This window comes from Watersipora subatra, chromosome 9 (genome assembly GCF_963576615.1).
Source record: "Watersipora subatra chromosome 9, tzWatSuba1.1, whole genome shotgun sequence".
Taxonomy (NCBI): Eukaryota; Metazoa; Bryozoa; class Gymnolaemata; order Cheilostomatida; family Watersiporidae; genus Watersipora; species Watersipora subatra.
The window spans coordinates 58,028,279-58,048,350 of NC_088716.1; the positions used below are offsets into that span (position 1 = coordinate 58,028,279).

At 34.9% G+C, this 20,072-nt stretch overlaps 1 protein-coding gene across 1 annotated transcript; it reads left to right on the forward strand.

Moving 5' to 3' along the window:
- The first annotated feature begins 719 nt into the window (after positions 1-719).
- LOC137403950 (uncharacterized) lies at positions 720-10,629 on the forward strand. Its single transcript, XM_068090077.1, has 9 exons — positions 720-1,284; positions 1,369-1,435; positions 1,611-1,727; positions 2,379-2,527; positions 2,733-2,909; positions 5,270-5,342; positions 6,047-6,112; positions 9,850-9,951; positions 10,068-10,629. Exons 1-9 carry the CDS (start codon positions 821-823, stop codon positions 10,149-10,151), a joined length of 1,299 nt encoding a protein of 432 aa, XP_067946178.1. The 5' UTR covers positions 720-820; the 3' UTR covers positions 10,152-10,629.
- The last annotated feature ends 9,443 nt before the right edge of the window (positions 10,630-20,072 follow it).

Here is a 20,072-nt window from a genome sequence, read left to right on the forward strand (position 1 = left end):
ATATGATTTGTTTTTCTTTGCATTCTGCAAACTATATAAAGAACTATGATATTCTAAGTGCTTTCATAGTCGAAAGAAAATTTTTAATACGGTCTAAAATCAAGGGTCCTGTCTGTATACAAAAGACTAGATCCAAGGACTTGTCGAATTGTTAACGATCTCTGCACTGCGACACTAAGTTCATCCCCATGATCGACTTCGTTTGTGGTTGGACTCCTTTATTACTCATTACTGTTGGTTAAATTGGTGCTGTAACGGATATGTTTACTTGTACTTCACGAGTTATTTTAATATATGGCTTAATAGTAACAAAACTGTAAAACTAATAGAACATACGCAAACAAGAAAATTGTAGTCTTCTTTCCTAACATATCTAGCAGTAGACTTCTTGGATTCCGACGTCTGGTGAAATGATTCGCAACCTGCCCTTTTAAAGCTTTTAAATTATGGTGCAACTGTAAACCGTAAGCTGTTGAGTAAGCTGTAGTGTCGCTCCAGATCTGTCACGTCGTGAATAGAGTAATACCTACAAAATTAGCCAGATATGTATACCTTCGGGTTGGTAAGAATGAGCCATATGCAAGTGCAGCGGGATTAATTGATGCATACTGGTATAATTGAATCGCCAGAACTTAGTTTTTATCGCTGCAAACTTATTTCGCTATCGAAGACACCGTAGTCGGCTTCAGAGTGGAGGCTATTAAAATGTCAGGGCTGGGTTTCCCCTGATGTCCGATTTTCCTACGTACTCCGCGTTGTCCCAGTACAAAATTTTAGCCATCTATTTTTTCTTTGCCAGCCTTTTAAAAATTGTTTTAGAATGAAGCAGTTTTATCTTTTAATTTTTCACACAATTTGTCTTGTCTCAGAAAAGAGTAGCATATTCGCTGATAGTTCGTCATCGACGAAAGCGCCTCTTAGTAAAGATGCCATTAGTGAAGAAAATGGTATAAAGTTTGGCGAACAAGGTTCTTCGCTAGAGCATGTTCTTACTGTTGGTAATGGTATAAGCATGTCCACAAAAAGTTTTTTTACAAAATACGTACACAGCCAGCAGCCAGTCATTTTCAAGCAAGCTATTAAAAGTTCTCCGGCATATAATCTCTGGAGCGACAACTACTTTTTGCAATTGGATGATATTCCCAAAGATCATGATGTGCTAGTTGAGAGCAGAAAAAAAGAGAACCGATCTGCCCCTCCAGTTCGCATGCCTTTCAAAGAATTTGTATCGATATACAATGTCACAGACCAGTATATGGTTGAACCAATTCCACCGTTTCTTTTGTAAGTAGCTAGTTTACTTTGTTGGTTCGAAATTTTTGGAAACCAGTAGGCCTATAGATTTGAATCAATTTTTTTCTGCTTCAGGAAAGACTTCATACTCCCACATCATCTACAATGCCAACAACTAATGAGAGATATCATTGTGGAAGCGGTAAGTAGTATTCAACCTTGAAATGTTGGCCTACAGTTAGTGTTTAATTTGAAACTAGATGTTATTTTGTTCTTTGATGTAAATTGATATTGTTGCCAAATGAATTTGTCAGGCCTATCTATCATGCATTGGACAACAATGTTTTAGATTCCAATTAGTTTTTGCGTGATTGCAGTTCATGTGGTTCAGCAGTGGCGGTACTTCATCTGTGGTCCACACTGACTCTGTGGAGAACATGAATTGTTTAGTGGCTGGCAAGAAAAGATTTATATTTGTTTCTCCTCAACAATCGGTATGATTTTATCGATTTTCCTCAGGCTTTTTCGTTCTCTTTCTGATTTTAATGCTATAATTTAAATGAGTTTGCAGCTAGCAAACTTCATGGTAATTCAACAAGCAATATTTTTTCATTTGTAGTTTTTTTTCAAACTCTTTATATTATGTATACATAGAAATTTTGTAAACTAATGACCATGTTGACTCAAGTCCTTCGGGTTCAATATAGGCTTTAATGTTTGAAGCATGAAAATAGGAGTAAATATAAAATATGCTGGACAAACACAAAGTGTTTAGAAAAAGAGCTGATATCTATTTATATTAGCTCATCAGTATTCTAAAATTGTTCAAGCCAATAGCCAAGCTTGTTTCTTTCTTCTCTAAACTTACCTATGTCCTTATTCGCTTGTCAAAATTCACTTAATTTCTTATGGTAGTTTGTATGCTCGGCTTCTGTTTTGTGCACAGCTGTCAAGATCTTTTCTACTTTCACTTGTTCTGCTTGCCAAGTTTTCAGATTCTCCCGTCATGACTGCACCAGCCTTTTGAATTTTAGCTGTAAGAGACAAATAGACAAACATAGACCTCTAAGCCTAACCTTATCTACATACAAATCTGATCCTTACAGTATGTACAGTATATGTAAAATAATATTTATTGAATGTAGGATTTAGTTCCAATCGATCATCCAGAAGGAGCTTATTCAGGAATTGATGTGGACAATGTTGACTTGAGTAAGTATCCAGGAGTGCCCCAAGTTGACTTCCTCTATGCAGATGTGGAAGCAGGCGACTGTCTATACATCCCATTCAAATGGTATCGTCATTTTTATTATAATTACTTCCTGATTTTTTGCTACTGTTTAGTCTGCAAAACCTGCGTGAATGATACTCATTATCCTTGCCCACTTAAAATGTTGAACAATGCTCATAGATAATCAAAGATCGACTTCGTGATATCCTCTAGATTCTTGCTACTTAAAGCAAAAGTGCTACATTAGTGTGTTGTTGTCTCGTCACAGGATTCACCAAGTGAGGTCGTATGACAGAAACATTGCCGTGAATATCTGGTGGGATACATTTAGAAATAGTGAATTGAATCTGGATGTATGTGACTCAGCATTTGACCCTGATTGGTCATTGAATAGAGTGGAGTTCACGGGATTTCAAGGACTCGATGGCTCACCTGCTATTGTCAGGTAGGACCTGCTCTTCGTCGTAGGGCATTGTAATGCTCTAGTTTAAAGATGAGCTTACACTAGATGTTAGTAGATTTTATCAGAAAGTATTAGTATTTTTCTATCATTTGTAGCTGTGTTTGAGGTGGTCTGACTGCCAGGATGTGTCAAGATTAAAATGAAGAAAGCTTGATCGCTGTTAAAACGCTCAGATCAAGCGAAAGTGTGATTATGACGTCTGTTATAGTTGCGAAGAGACTTCGTTTGAACGCAATAGCTGATATTAACTATAGCAATGATAGCAATCAGTGACTGTTTCACACATATATTTCTTTGGAGCGTTTTACTGCGATCAGGTTTTGTCAGTTTTAATCTTAGAACGTGCTGGCAGTCAAATCACATCAAGCATCTAAAACAATTGCAAATGATAAGAAATACTGATACTTGATAATAAAATCTACTAATATTTTTTGTAAGTTCATCTTTAATGGTGTTTAAAGAATCATTGTAACAAATTCTAACATAACTATAACAAATTCTAAAATAACTATAACAAATTCTAACATAACTATAACAAATTCTAACATAACTATAACAAATTCTAACATAATTATAACAAATTCTAACATAACTATCACAATTCTAACATAACTAACAAATTCTAACATAACTTTAACAAATTCTAACATAACTATAACAAATTCTAACATAACTGTAACAAATTCTAACATAACTATAACAAATTCTAACATAATTATAACAAATTCTAACATAACTATAACAAATTCTAACATAACTGTAACAAATTCTAACATAACTATAACAAATTCTAACATAACTATAACAAATTCTAACATAACTATACCAAATTCTAACAAAACTATAACAAATTCTAACATAACTATAACAAATTCTAACATAACTATACCAAATTTTAACATGACTGTAACAAATTCTAACATAACTATAACAAATTCTAACATAACTATAACAAATTCTAAGATAACTATAACAAATTCTATCATAATTAGACACAATGAACAGCGCTGCCAATGAAGGAGAGTACACTTTTCAAACTCACCCCTTGGGCCATACAAAAAGGAAAAACTTGACTTAACCCTTCTAATTTGTAGGCTGTACCGTAACTGCAGTGTTATTAGTTTGCATCAACAACATTTCTCCTTTTTCTGATCAACTTCACTGGTTTTATATGTGTACACATATACTTGTGCATATATATTGCAAGAACATGTATATATATACATATTCTTGTGTATATTTATATATACACTAGTATATGTATATACATATACACATATACTTGTGTATATATACATATAGATAAATAAGTATATGTAAGTGTGTGTATTTTGTTTCAGTAAGAGAAATCAAATGTTTGTATATATGCTCATAAAAAACTGATGCTGACCGAAAAATACATAAATGAAATAATAATTTAGAACCATAAAAATTATACTATTTGATAAAAATGTGATTAAGATACGGTATTCACTTAGATCTAAAACAGTGTTTGCGTAGGTTCACTCTAAATTTCATTGTGGACAGACGTTCTGAGGGTAGTTTTGTCAAAACTAAGATTGGTGTGGCTTCGGATGTTATTAACCTTAAGTCATAACTTTCCATATACCCATGGAAATCAAGGAATTCAGGTTTAGGCATGCTAAAAACTGTCAGAATTAAGAACTCTGTCAGTTTTTTATTGAAGCAGGCTCTAGAAAGCCTGATAAAATTCATGCTATCCTTTATTCCATAGAAAAATCACATTTACTGAATGTTTGTCAGTGAATTCATCTGTATCAACTAGCAGGCATTTGGAAAATGACTTGTGCAGAGAATTACTTTATTTTATAGCAATGTAATACGGAAAAATTGAGTTACATTTTAATGGTGTGAAGTTGCTACATCAAAATACATGTATATTCTATTTCCTTTCAAAAATAACATTTTTAACACAAGAAATATCTGGAGATGTTTTATCTTTCAGTGGAAATATCATAAGCTGATCACAATACAATGGTCTGATTGGTTATGCTTTAAACCAGAAAAATTTGTGAAACATTTTTCTTACGTTAGAAAAATTGCTGGACATCAATTGACAGCAGCTAGAAGAATTAAATGCCAACCAGATAACAGAATGTTGGGAGAGGTTAACTAAAAAATTGTTGAGTTATGTAACCGTTGGATGCGGATTACCTGCTGTCAAACTTGTTCATAATGCTAGCAGTAGTATACAACAGCAGGTATGCTGCCCTTTGCTCGTTGTCCATTCATAGTCAGTGCGCTAATAATTCGTTCAATGTCTTGACATACGTCACAATCTGATAATTTCGTACCAAAACTTTATGTGATCTATTCTGTAGGGACCACATAACCGATATCATGAAGTCAGAATCCAGTGACTTTGATAGCTTTGTGATCAAGCTTGGGGTGCAGGTAGGTAAAATTTCTTTATTTTTTCTTTGTATAAACACACGTAAGAACCTTTTACCACATCTGCAAATGTTATGTATAATAAAAACTTATCAAATAGCTATTTTAGTTATGTTCTCAAGGGAATTGTGACAGTATTGTTATCAGACAGAGTAAACACAGAATAAGAATTATTCACCAAGGTAGTGATAGCTGATGATTAAATGTGTTAGCAATTCCCTTGAGGTTTTCACAAAGCATAACCTCAAGGCCATGCTTGCTTTATACTTGTAATGTAGTTTAAAAATATTTATCTAGTTTGCTTTTGTCACGAAATTGTATTTGTGGGCTGACAGTTTTTTGGAACCTGACAGTACCACTTTGTGATCTGAAAAGGCTGATTTGAGGTATAACAGCGTTGATTTGTGGTATCGCAACATTGATTTGTGGTATAAAAGCGTTGATTTTGGTCTGACAATGTAGAGTACATTAATTTCTACTCCAATAAGAGTCAGTATAAGTAGGTTGTATGCTCAGTCTTTTAACACATAAAGTACATCTAGTGTTTTTGTTACTACGTGTACCTGCATTTCTAGAAAGAAAAAAAATTTTTCACATCCATAAGTGTGAGATTCTGCATGATGTCTGTCAGTTAGGTATAATATGCATATAATTTAGAAGGAGTTGGTGTTCTTTAGCTAAAACTGAAACTCATGAAATTTTCGTAGTTGCTCGATGAGGAGGAATTCCAGCAGACGGAGGAGTATGACGAGATTATCGCTGTGGCAAAGCAGGTGAGAGGACTTTATTTTACTACGGGACTTGTTAAGCCGTCCCTAGCTGATTCGATGAATGATGTTCACTTACTGCAGTTGTAATTATTGAGGCTCATACAGCCTTCAACTGACTTTAGGATGTATGAGAGTAATTTAACATTCTCTCACTCATGAGAGTCAGCGCTTTAAATTACATCTCATTACCAGAACCATTCAGCCGAAGTTGGTATTGAAGGGGGTGTGTATGGCGGAGGAGTTTAGAGGATGTAGAAGGGAATATAGAAAGGCTGCGGGAGACAGCGTGGCACGTGGCATAGAAAGGGCTCTGGTAGGGCTGTGATAGAAGTGTGGGAGGTTGTGTGGGTGGTGGCATTGGAGGTGATGTGAGAGTTTGTGTGAGAAATGTGTAGAACAAGGTACATGAATGGTGTGCCAAGGGGCATGCTAGGGGTGTGATAGGAGGTGTAGGAGGGAGTATGGGAAGGCTGCAAGAAGCAGCGTGGCAAGTGGTGTAGGAAGGACTGTGAGAGGAGTGTTGAAGGGGAGTAGTAGCAACTAGCGAATCTTTGTCCTTACTACTAATAATAAGTTCTTGTTACATTAATCACTATTAGTTTTTACAGATTTATTTTGTGTACGTTACAGAAACGTTCATTTAATTTAAGCCCTGCAGGCTACTATCTTTTAGCATGCTTTCTATCACAATCGCATAGCTTAGTTATTATTCCTATTTCCTTTCGCTCGCTGGTGGGTGGTCTTGTGATTATGATGACAAACTGAAACTGACGGTAAAATCAATAAACTGCTTTATAAATTAAAGAGCAATGGCACACACGTTTCTTTTTTTGCAAAGAGCTAGCAACTAGTGGGCCGCCCATTCTGGTACTTGCCTAAAGACTGCATGATATAGAATGTATCTAACAAGAACTTTTCTCTTTACCTGCTCAGTGGCACATGCTAATCTAGCTAATCCCTGTACTCTTGCAAATGTAGCCTCAGCATCTATATTTACATTGATGCAATTTAGACAAGCATAAGCTTGCTTTCTGTATATTTCTAAAACATTAAGGTATTGCCTATCCAGTTGGCTCGAATCACCAAAGTCACCGAGTCTTATTTGTCGAGTAAGGGACACATCCCTTGCTATGGTTTAGTACATTCTGAAAACTATACACATGTTTTACCACCTTCTGTCTATGTAAACACACAGACTGGCTGTATGGATACCAGTTGTCTCTAAACTGAGGTACAATCGAAATCATTAGCAGTTAGGAAATACTTTCCTGGTCTTACATTTGGGAGTACTTGAGCCCCTGCGGTGACAAATCCTGGTCTACTACAAATGCGGATAACTACCAGCTGAATTATCTAAACACCTAGCTAACATCCCTTGAACATAATTATATATTTATATATAAGATAATATATTTATGTAGTTTATATACATAAACACACTCCGATATCAATTGGAAAAAGCTGTTTACAGTAGATTATGTAGTAAAAACTTCAAAGTTTACAGTTTGCATCTGCAAACAGAATAAACCGAATCAATGAATAAAAAAATTTGAAGTTGTGGCTATGAAGATAAAACAGCAGAGGTTTAAATGATTCTTATCATTTTTGAAGTTTTCTATTGCAATCTTTTAGTGCAATGATATCTAACAAAGTTTTACTGGCTAAAAATGTTTAGTTATATAGCATTTAACAACAACCTGTTTTTATCTCTGTAATAAACAGTTGGGTTCAATAAACAGTTATTAACTGGTGGACTTATCGGTGATTGGATTTTCTCTCAAATTACGACTTGAATGCTAAAAAGGAAGGAAAGAGTGCCAACTCTAAACAAGGCTATAGTTTAACATAAACATTACAGGGCATTGGGTGATGTAGGTGTTTGTTATGGCCTGCTCTTTGCCTATGTTGTTTGATGATACTTAGAAAAACTTTATCAGCTGCATTTGGTACTGTATTATCCCTAGATCGCCGCCACATGATGGAATATACTGCATGGTAATCTTAGGATTAATGGTAATGGTATCGGCAAGACCAATTCAGAATGATAAAACTTGCTGAGGTCCAAGACATAACTAGGTTGGCCCTGAAACAAGCCTTGCAGATACAGATGAAAGGGTTTGTAGGCTAAGGTTGATGAATTATAATCCCATTATCAGTTACACAGCTGACTTTTTTCATGGGCCTACCCTCAGGTTAGTGGGTGAGCCTAGCCTCAGATTAGTGGGTGAGCTTAGCCTCAGGTTAGTGGGTTTCCCTTGAGCGTTGCAGCACCCCTTATTTTTGCAGTGGATGGCTAGCATTGTTTTAGTAGCCCATTGTAGTTGGATTGAAGGCATGTTAAAACTATCATGTCATAATTATAGAGTAGAAAGTGCAAGTATTAAGACAATAGTGTAGATTTTGGGATAGGAGTGCGTGTATTGGGACAAGATGTTAGAGGACGGGCCAACAGTGTGGTTATTGAATCAACAGTATTGTTATCGGGACACCAGTGTGTATGTTAGAGCAGAAATGCTGCTATTCTGACAAGCGTGTAGGGTCAGCAGTATGGATATTTGAACAGGAGTTTGGGATTAGGGAACAAGAGTGTGGATATCTGGTGTGGGTGTGAAAATATGGGACAAGCATAGCTAAGTCTGAGGCATACCAAACTAAGAACTGGACTGTCTTACACAAAAATATGCTAGAAACTGATATAAATGGGTGCCTTGAGTCAGTGGTAGTGGAAGTTTAAAAAAATTTTGGCAAGCTAAAGAGTCAATCCATCAGCTTTTTTGGCGAGGGCCTTATGTTTTATACAGGTAAATAGGTTAGAAGTGTTTTTCCTACGTCCCGCTTCAATGAGCCATTTGCATCAGGTTGCATCATATTATTAATGATGATACTCCGCCAAAATGTTTTGAAATTGTGCCTATCAATATGTCCCATGCCTACAATTAATCAAGAGCAGAGTGTGTTCAGCATATGTATATTTGGCTGGTGTGTTTCCCTCTAATATTCTTGAGTAGATAGCTTAAGTAGAGTTTCTCTAGATATGTTGTATCAGAATACATGTTGTACACGTATTTACATATTGTACATACATGTACAATATGTAAATACGTGTCTGTATATAATATACGTACATGTACATATACATATTTTACATGCATGTACTTATTGTACCTGTTTGTTTAGTATGTGCATACTGTACATGCATGTACATAATGTACATGCATGCACATACATACATGTATACATACTGTACATGCATACATACATTCATGCATGTACGTCATGTACATGAATGTACATATGTGTATATTTGGCTGGTGTTTTGTCATCATATATTTGTTTGTAAATATCCTACATGAAGTTTTTCTAGGTATGTTGTATCAATATACATGTTGTACATGTATGTACATTTTGTACATGTATGTACAAGCATGTATATTACGTATGTATACCATGTACATATTGTACATGGTATACATACGTACATGTACATATTGTACATGGATGTACATGTATGTACAAGTATGTATATTACGTATGTATACCATGTACATATTGTACATACATGTACATACTTATGCATACATTTACAATATGTACATGTATGCACATATTGTACATACATTTACAATGTGTACATAAACAGATATATTGTACATTTGCATGTGCAGTATGTATACCATGTATTATATGTACATACATGTACATATAATACATACTATCACATAGTACATTATATATATTAGATGTTCAGTATACTAGATGTGGATCAGGATGGAAGAGCAAGCAGGAATGATCTGGAGATGCTGAGTGATGACCACTGGAATGTCATCGGATATAATTTCAATGTAAGTCAGAGTGTGGACATATCATGCGTAATATTTAACTACGGACTCACTCAAGGCTGTATATTAACAGCAAACCTTGCTGAAATGCTGTATGTAGGTGTTGTCTTCCCTTGTAGCTGATAAGAAGCATGGTGGATGAGATTCTTGAAGCGGATGGAGAGGAAATAGGAGCCGGACAAGAGCCTCACGATGAGCTGTAATTGTTTTTCTTGTTGTTTTATTTGTCTCATCTTAATCAAGTTTTGTCAACACAGATTGCTCAGTTCGCTAAAACATGCTCAGAGTTACAGCTCTTTTGTCTTGACAGCTTAGAGACTGGACCTATATGAATGTGTGTCACATCTTATTTGATACCACTTGACAGCTTGGTAAGTTTTGGTCATCACAAGAAAGGCTAAAACTTGTGGTTGTGATTCTGGCAGTCAAAAATTAAGGGGCCTTGTTAATGTAGTCGATGGACCTACTGTCTCGACTACATATATGCTTAAGTTAAGCTGCGGGGAGTAGGAGTGTTCATATCTCAGGCTTCACATTCCATAATATTCTGTAATTATTTTCAAAATTATTAATAGGAAACAGCTTCACAGGTTGCCTCATTGCGTATTTTTGCCTCGTAATATTATTTTTATAGTATTTGATGAATTTAGAAATATACTTCAGAAATCTTGATTTCTGTACCAATTGTACATTAGTCGCTTTCATTAGCTTTTGCTGCTTTGAAACTTTTGACCACGCAACATGCTCGGTCAGTGACCCATTGACATCATTTAGTTCCAGATTACCAAGAAGCACGGAATCTAGGACTATTCCACACCTCACTCCTTAAGAATGATGATAGTCATACTAATTAATTGCAGGTAGAATTCAGTGTCAATAAACGATTATTGCTTAACCGTGATTAGACAACCAGAAATAGTCTTTGATTAATCCTACATATTATACAGAGGACTAGGTCACACTTGGCTTGCTACGATATAGCTGGTTATTGACCATCTTCGTACAGAGTATTATGCATTGCAGGTGCCAAGCTAATTATAGCACGTATAGTTATGTAAACACATTGCATAAAGTATATTCTGTTTAAAACTGATCATCCCACGTTTACACTTGGCAGCGAATCACATTGCGAAGAAAGGTAATGACTTATAGCTCATTTCATAAAGTGGTAAAGCCACACTACCGCCTAAGTTCTGATATATTTTCTGTAAGCATGGGTTGGCAATTCATTCACGAAACAGACTAGTCGGCCACATTTGTAAGGCAAATATTCGACCACATTTGTAAGGCAAATATTCGACCACCCACAACCACTACCACCACAATTATTAAATACATACTTCTATCAACCTAAAATATGTATTCTAGATAACGTCTAATAGCTAACTTTAGTAAAATTTGTGCTCAATATTATTGTCCAGCAAGATCTGGTGACCCAGGTGATGGTACGCAACAGCTCAACAGTGAACTCTCCTGGATTCAATGGCAGCTGACGACCCACTTCCATGAGCTTGTCATGCCGTCTGCCATCATCCAGACTTTGTCCAACCCATCAGAAGTGTGTTATGAGCCGAGTCTGTTCCAAATCAGCTGTTTCAGTCTCCTCAATGCACTGGTAGGCTCGGCTAGTGGTTTAGTGGGAACAAAAACTTCAGGCTGTTTGAATTTCAAGTTACGAATGGAGTCCATTTTAATTCCATTTTCTAAAATGCAATACTGCGGTATTGGCTGTTTCGGTTTTACGTCTAAATACTCTTCGTCCTCACATGAAGAGGCTATGCTAGGAGTGCGTTCAGACGCATCACAGTCAATCTCCTCGACTTGAGGGAATGACTTGCTCATTTCAATAGTGCCAGTTTGCTGTCTTATCTTGTTCCCACTGTTTGAATTTTCCTCAAGAAGGCAAGCTGTATGTGAGTCTGTTAAATTATTAAGACCCCAGGATTTCTGCTCCATTTGGTTTCCTGTACATAAATTGGTGTAACAGACATATTAACACTGAAGCCTAACCTTGTATACCCAAGCAGGTCCCCTGGATCCTAGACCGTATTAGGTATTTTCAATCAACCCTGAAGGCACATAGGATAAAACAATTTTTTGTAAACTGAATTTTATATAGAAGCTCCAAGCTTGTAGAACTCAATAGAAAAAACAAAAATCAAGTTTTGTAAAAAGCTTTTTTGCACATTCCGTTAAAGTTGTGATATTTTACAAGCAACTAAAGAAACATAATGGTTGATGCACACTGAGCCTGATAGAGTGTGTATATTTTTATGAATTGAAAGACAAGTAGTTTTAGTGTAAAACTATTGTTGTTGAGAAGAAGTTTTCTAGTTTTGTCTATTTTTACTGTATTCGTTACTAAGAATTTCAATCGGTGTGTCATTAGCAACTAGCGTTCTGTTAGCAGCCATTTTTCATTTCTAAGTCAGTTAGAAGTGCCCTCGGTATTTTGACAACATCTCAAAGAATCTCAATAATACAAATAATACAGAATACAAATCTCAAAAATTATTAGTCTAATTAAATTAAAACTTCATAACGATTCTAAAGACCTGTTCCAAATAAAGGGACTTCAATTTCGTAATCTTGATGAGACGGAAGTAAAGAAGCAGCAAAGCTAAGAATCCGAGTTTACTCAGCGTAAGATCAGGTGGAAAAACATATTTCCGAGTCATCACAGGCCTAGGCTTCAGTGTTAAGAGGTTTATTTGAAGTTTTGAACATCTGATATAAAATTCTAAGTTCTGAAAAAACTGCATTACTTCAAGGTTCTTTATCTGTTTCACTCAAGTAGCCTCCAACAAGGGATTTCATGTTGGATCATTGAGCACATGATCCAACATAAGCACATGATCCAACATGAGCACATGATCCAACATGAGCTCATGATCCAACATGAGCACATGATCCAACATGAGCGCTTGATCCAACATGAGCTCATGATCCAACATGAGCACATGATCTAACATGAGCACATGATCCAACATGAGCTCTTGAACTAAAAATGTAGATTAGAGAAAGGGTTTGGTTCACGTGCCAGTCTCAGTTTAAAATGTCAAAATTCAAGCTCATAACTTTTTTGTCTCAAACATGCAATATGGTAAATTTTGAAAAATATATTCAATATTGATATCAGTTTTTTACATTAATGGTATGTTTGTTTATGTTTCCTATTAACTGTTATAAATTCTTGATTCAAGTGAGTACATATTTCATACAATATTTGTGTTGTGCGCAAAGTGCTAATACATGTTTAGGAGATTTACAATACTTCTGAAAATATATCACATTCAATTTGTTAAAGTTGGTTTAAACTTTAAATGCTCTATTTAAATCATGCCTCTAGTCTGTTTATTGAGAAGATTTCATACCATGTCAGGACAAAGAGCTTTAGAAATGAACATTGAACATTTTTAGCTTTACTCAACACATTTTTGCTACAGTAAAAAATCATAGAATATCATTGTTACATACGAAAAAACATGCCAGCTCTCTCCTATCATGCTTCATCTATTTTTGCTCAAGGTTAGCAACCACTTGTAAACCCTTCAAATGCCATTTTTATTTGCAATCATGCCTGAAACCATTATTTTTTTTGCAATCGGGAAAAAATTAAAAAATGGTAGGCTATATCTATATTTTTATAGTGATCTCTATCAAAGCAAACTTATCAACAATGCTTTATATTTCCAGTATTAATGGTGAGTACAACTTAATATCAAAGTATTATCGTTCACCTTACCTAAAATTTAAAAAAAAAGGGCGATCAAGTAGTTCACAGAGATCTGCTAGTTGGTGGACGCCGGAGCTTCTCATTCAACGAAAATAAGGGGTAACTTATTAAAGAGTGTTCATCAGGTTGATTGAGTAATTACAGTTCCAGTTTCTTTGACCCTTACCTGTTTGGCTACTGACATTGATACGATGAAGCCACATGTGCTTGCTCTTATACCAGGTACTGCGGTACAGATATCAAACACTTAATAGTCTGCTGCCTTACCTGAGGACATGAAGTGAATACTGAGGACTGAACCCAGTTTCAGTCTTGAGTGGTCCTCACTGCCTCGGAGGTTAAGGTCAGCTACAGTTGTAAGTATCTCTGATGGGGTCATGGAGTTCAGACTTTCTTTTCTGTATTCTGTGACTAGCCATTCTCTTCTGTATAGTTATCATAATTATATATTAATTACATGATTATATGAGGAGTTTAGTGATTTCCATCGTAAGCCTAATACTAATTTCAGGCTTCTTTAGAAGTCGTCTTCCCACTTGATGGCTCAATGTAGGTCAGTGAATTAAATAGCAGACTGCACCCAGCCTTGGTACTGCATTGATTTGTAAATGTCATTAATAATCATATAAGTAGCTCAGCCTTTTATTTGATTGCACACTTAAAAACTCAGCAAACCTGTGTATTCAAATACAGAGACATCCAAATACAGAGACACTCTGTCAACGCATTTAACTTACATTCACTTGAAGTTTAAAAACCTGTTTATCTATGATTTTTGTAACCAAACACTAACCTTCTTTCCTTGACTAACTTGGATATGAAAAGGAAGAGGGCGTAGAGAACTCCGACCACTGCTAGCCCACAGTACAGATATCCTGGATAAAGGAGAACTCATAGACCGAGTTCACTAGTCGGGATTCATAATTTACTAGCCTTAGTTTATTAGGTATAAAGCATGAGGAGCAAAGAATGCACTAACTTAACCAATACCAAACTTTAACTAAACAATAGAGAGTGGGCTTAGAGCGGGTTCTTTGTATTGGTTCGATTTTAAAAGAGACTTTGGAGGCTCAATCCTAAAATATGGCTACCAAGAAAACGGACCTTGAGTCATTTAAAGTATTGGTAAAGGTTGACTATAACTTTTAAATTTTTTATACAAGTGGCACTACTATTCAAAACAAAATTGTTTTTAAAATCTCATTGCTCGTAGTCGTATGTACAAATATTAAAAAATAACAAAATGGTGTACTCGTTTAAGGTATTTACATAAAGGGAAAAGCTAGATCAATTAATGAAATTGCTGAACGAGTTCAATTAGGAACCAAGATGTGCAGTTTGTAGCGAGATTCAACTCACAATAAAATATTTGGCTTAAATTCCTTATTGTTTGTCAGTTTTTCCTACAGGTCCAGACTTGGCGACTGTAGTTCTATTAGCTGGAGAACAATAAACTACCACTCATTAAGCATACTATATAACAATAAAATGTTACATATTGTTACATGTATATTATATGGTTATAATGGTACATGTACATATAACACTGTGTATACCGCACATGAAGACACCATCTATGCATCTAAGATTGTTTTTAATTTTAAAAGTAGTTATTTTACATTTTCCGTTAAACATACTAAATAACAATAGCGTGTTACATATTGTTATATGCATATTATATGATTGTAAAGGTATCTGTACATATAACACCGTGTATACCACAAATGAAGGTACTATCTATGCATCTATGGTCGTTTCTAGCTTTAAAAGTAGTTGTTTTACATTATCTAATATCTATAACATGCAGTTTCCAAAAAGTTAGCTTGAATTATGAAAGTAGAGAAACATGGCACTTACCCTTCGGTTGAAGAGTATCCATAAGTTTGCCAAAACCATGAGAGTTCTGGTTCTCATGAGATCGAGCACGTCTTATACAGTGGCTGATACTAGTATACGAACCTCTTCAGCCTCCTATAATATTCCTACAACACCAACCAGAAAACCAATCAAACTAGCTACTAGAGGAAAAAGTAGTCTACCGAAGGAAACATCTACTATCAGATAAATTAATACTGTATATAGCTTCTAGCGCATTGTCACTCTTGGCCAATGAGCTGTTTCTTAATTAAATAGAGTATAATGAACCTAGTCTATTAAAGCAACACATGTATGTACTGAAACTATAGCTGCTATTCATTGTTTCTGTAAGAAGACTTCTATATCATATTATATTCTAAATCGGTATCAAGATACTCGGGTAAGTATATCTTATTTCCAAATATCATTATATTGGAAATTAAATAATTAACTTTTAAATTTAAAGAATTTAGTTTATTGCAAGGTATGGATGTTAATTCAATTGCCTAGTATGATTTCTGTCGGAGTTGATCAGTTACAAGTACATGTAAATAAAACAGCATTTGAGGTAAATTTGTGTTTGGCTATATATCTCAAACGTTTATTATGTTAAAAATAAAATTATTATTATTGCATGAAGTTTGTTAATAATAAAAAAATATTGAACTTAAAAAATTTGATAAATTAACAAAACAGAGAAAAAGAACAATGTTTTAGTTGGTATATTAGATCAGTTACTGTATGAATTGCATACGTTTGGTGTTTCAATTTAAACTGAACTGCTTTAAAATGTTTCTTTTGCTTCACAATTAGATGTGAGAACTAAAATAAACCTAAAACTGTAATAAGATGTGAACTGTGTCAGCACATGCGTAGGTTAGCTACTGTGTCAGCACATGCGTAGGTTAGCTACTGTGTCAGCACATGCGTAGGTTAGCTAGCTACTAGTATTAAAGCTGCCAGAGTTATATACATGTAGGAGCAAATGTAAGGCTATAACTAAAGTAGCCCGGGAACTCTCCTATCCAGCATTCAATATATTTCTGGTTAAATTTTTAGCTCTTTTAATTAAAAAACCAGTAATGACTTCAAATGAAGAATTATTTTTAGGTGCTATTTTTAGTGGCAGTTCATACGTGCAGTATGTTAGCATTGAATTAGACAAAACACATTGTTGCACGCATACATAAGTTGTTCAACGATATCGTTTAGAAGAAGTAATTTATTTTGACGAATGCATTCATCCTCCTCTTGTGATATTTCAACTTTCTCAACTTGCTAAGTACCAGCTGCTCCCTTCTACTTCAGAAGAAATTCTTATATTTCTTACAAATGCAATCTAATTTGAGATGCCACCGGTGGTTCGGTTATCTAACAATATGTATCACTCCCCTCTGGACATTCTTAATGCTCCCTGATGAACCATTAGCAACTAGATTATAGAGTCAACCTCCTCCCTCCTTACTGAACCGTGCGTAACTTTGCATATTTGTCACTCCTTTGAGCTTCCAGGAGGCAAAATATTCACCCAAACCGGACCGGTTAAAGATCTTGCGTCTGCTCAGTGATGCTAGACAAAAACTCATCAATTTTTCTATTTGTCTTTGTTTATAGAAACCATCATTGCTTTTTTTCTTCAATCGCTGCTGAGACTCATGGGATAGCAGGAGACTTCCTCTTACGTTAATGAGATTTCTAAGAAGGCATGAATCAGAGCCTAATCAGAGCCTACATGTAGAAATGCTGTCTGTTTACTCATTAGCTTATTCTGTCCAGTCAGAGACACTTCAACTAAGTCTAGCAAATCAATGAAGACCCAAGGCACCGCAATATCGCCTCGTTTCTCTCTTTTCAACCATCTGACACTGGTCTATGTTTCCACTCGATAATTTAGATTGTTAGTGCTTTTAAATGATGATTGGCTCTTTTGTAGCTTTTGTGATGGCACTTGTTCAAACAGACTGGCTGCTGAAAGACTCCAATTAGACTATAAACACTAGATCAATTAAATTGATCAGCAGTTAAAAGTTTTTTCAGCTTTAAATCTTAATTTAGAAAACTCCAATACTTTAAACTTCTATTTATTAATTTATTACAATTAAACTTTTTAAGGACACCAGTAAATATTTTTGACTGTATTTTTAAACATTGGCTAAGATTAGGCTTGTCTTCAGTTGGCATATCCATTTGTTCGCTGTCACATACTGGCTGGAGAAGTGTAACATACTGTAGATATAATGAGCTCACTCAGCGCCTATTGTTACGTACTACTAGTATGGTGGCAGTACAGTGTGCTGTGAGAAATGAAGTGAGCCATATAAAGGTGAACCGGGTGAGCCGGGTGAGCCGAGCGGGCCGGATGAGCCAGGTGAGCCAAGTGACCCGGGTGAGCCAATAAAGTGCAAAAATATATATCTGCACAATCATTCTGCAACACCAAAAGGTCGTCAATTGGTGAAAAGCAGTCAATTGCAGAGAATATCGCGAGTTCAAATCCTATACGATGCAGTCTTTTTTCCTAACCCCTAACTGTGGCCTCAGAGAGACAGATAGGGCACTTGTTAAAGTAAAAATTGTGGGGTTGGTAGCATACAGTAAGCTTAGTTAGGTGCTAAATAAGAGTGAGGTAATCTTGTTAAAAGTATGAGATAAATTTTCAGAAGTGTTGTAAACCACTTAAACACGTATTAGCACTTTGCGCATAGCACAAATATTGTATGAAATATGTACTCACTTGAATCAAGAATTTAGTACAGTTAATAGGAAACATAAACAAACATACCATTAATGAAAAAAACTGATATCAATATTGAACATAATCTTCAAAATTTACCATATTGCAATTTTAAAAGAGAAAAATTATGAGCTCGACTTTTGATATTAGAAACTGAGATTGGCACGTGAACCAAACCCTTTCTTTAATTCCCCAAGTGAGCTGCCAATCCTTATGGATACCGCAGTTGGATTCTTAAATACAATTTTTTGGAATTTGTTTCGACCAACTAATTACCATATAGAAATCGGTTTAATAATCTGTCGAAAACCTATGGAAGTCCCATCCTTACCTAAAACAGCTCAAATGATAACCTCTGATTAAATTAGCAAAGTACAAAATCTGGCATAATTGTGAAGTAATGTCATGTTTATCATGAATAGGAAGATATAAATACAAACGATAGAATATTGACTATATATTATATATGATAAAAGTGTTGTAGACAGATAATAACAATTGAAAAATCAGCAAGTCATAACGAGGGTGTTCTTTGTATTTTTTTGCATGCTATAATTACGTTTTTTTGAATGTATAGTTTACAAATTAAATTGTACACTTTTATTAGATTTTTTAAAATAATTAAACAAGGATTTTAGATCTTAGGTAAATTAAAAAAAAGAAACCGCTTGCACTATTACACTACAGAATATATATTTGTAATGAGTGATGGTGTAAATAAGTGCAATAGTTCATAATTTAGATAAGTAAAAATTTTATTGAAATATTGAAAACAAATTCCTCAAAGGGACTAAAAACTGGCTGTTGTTAAATGATACAAAATTAAGCATTTTTAGCCACCAAAACTTTGTTAGATGTCGTTGCAATAAGAGAATAGGGTAAAGAACTTCAAATGTGATGGAAATCCTTCAAACCTCTGCTTTATATTTTTATATCCACAACTTCGAACATTTTATATTTATCAATAATGTTTATTTTATTTGTGGATGATGACTAAACTTCAAGGTTTTTTAATTACATAATCTACTGTAAACAGCTTTTTTTCTTTTCTAATAAATTAGAAATGAGTTTTAGGTAAGTTCTGATAAAATATACTTTTTACAAAAAAATGCAGTGTATTATTTTTGTTGTTGTCAGTATTGATTAGCTACATTTGCGTTTAGTTTTAACTGTGTTTTTTGCAGTATCGAGCTAAGCATCCTTCCTGATCTTTAGCAGAGATAAGTTTTTCGGAATCACGGTTGGCCAAGGTTTTTAATTATGGTTTCACAAACCTTTAAGTAGTTGCTCCTGCCCTTAGGGAATCTTTGCTAGTTTAAATTGAGTAAGTTTTAGGTTAAACAGAAAGGGCAAGCTTGAAGTTGGTAAACAGGGAGGGCATGTGCATAGCAAGCCAGGTCTGTCTATGTCGAACTATATATTCAATTTTCCACAAATGTCTTGGTGTATCAGCTTTGAGGAAAGAAGGCTTAGAAAAGTAAAAGGCAACAAGGTAATTCTAATAAAATGAGTGATGTGAAATTGCTAAAAGCAGCCACTGTCTTCTATTAGTCATGTTTTTATAATAAATGGTATCTGCTCAGACTAGTTGACTGAATGGTGCAATTCTGCAAGGCAGTCATTTTACTTACGGTATGTTTTGTCATTGGCACATGAGATCTTTGCAGTAGGCAATGGAATATTGTTAAATTGCTCCAAAAAGCTGTTTACCTAATATAATTCATAAAAAATTCTGCTATCTTAGTGTTTTCACTAAAATAAAAAATGCATTTGTACGCAAGATCACAAGCACTCTGT

What these genes read in the sequence shown, in the direction of transcription:
- LOC137403950 (XM_068090077.1), top strand. Translation starts at nt 821, where the DNA reads ATGAAGCAGTTTTATCTTTTAATTTTTCACACAATTTGTCTTGTCTCA. An exon ending in CCAATTCCACCGTTTCTTTT is followed by an intron (nt 1,285 to 1,368) that starts GTAAGTAGCTAG and finishes TTTCTGCTTCAG; the next exon opens with GAAAGACTTCATACTCCCAC. An exon ending in GGCTCACCTGCTATTGTCAG is followed by an intron (nt 2,910 to 5,269) that starts GTAGGACCTGCT and finishes TCTATTCTGTAG; the next exon opens with GGACCACATAACCGATATCA.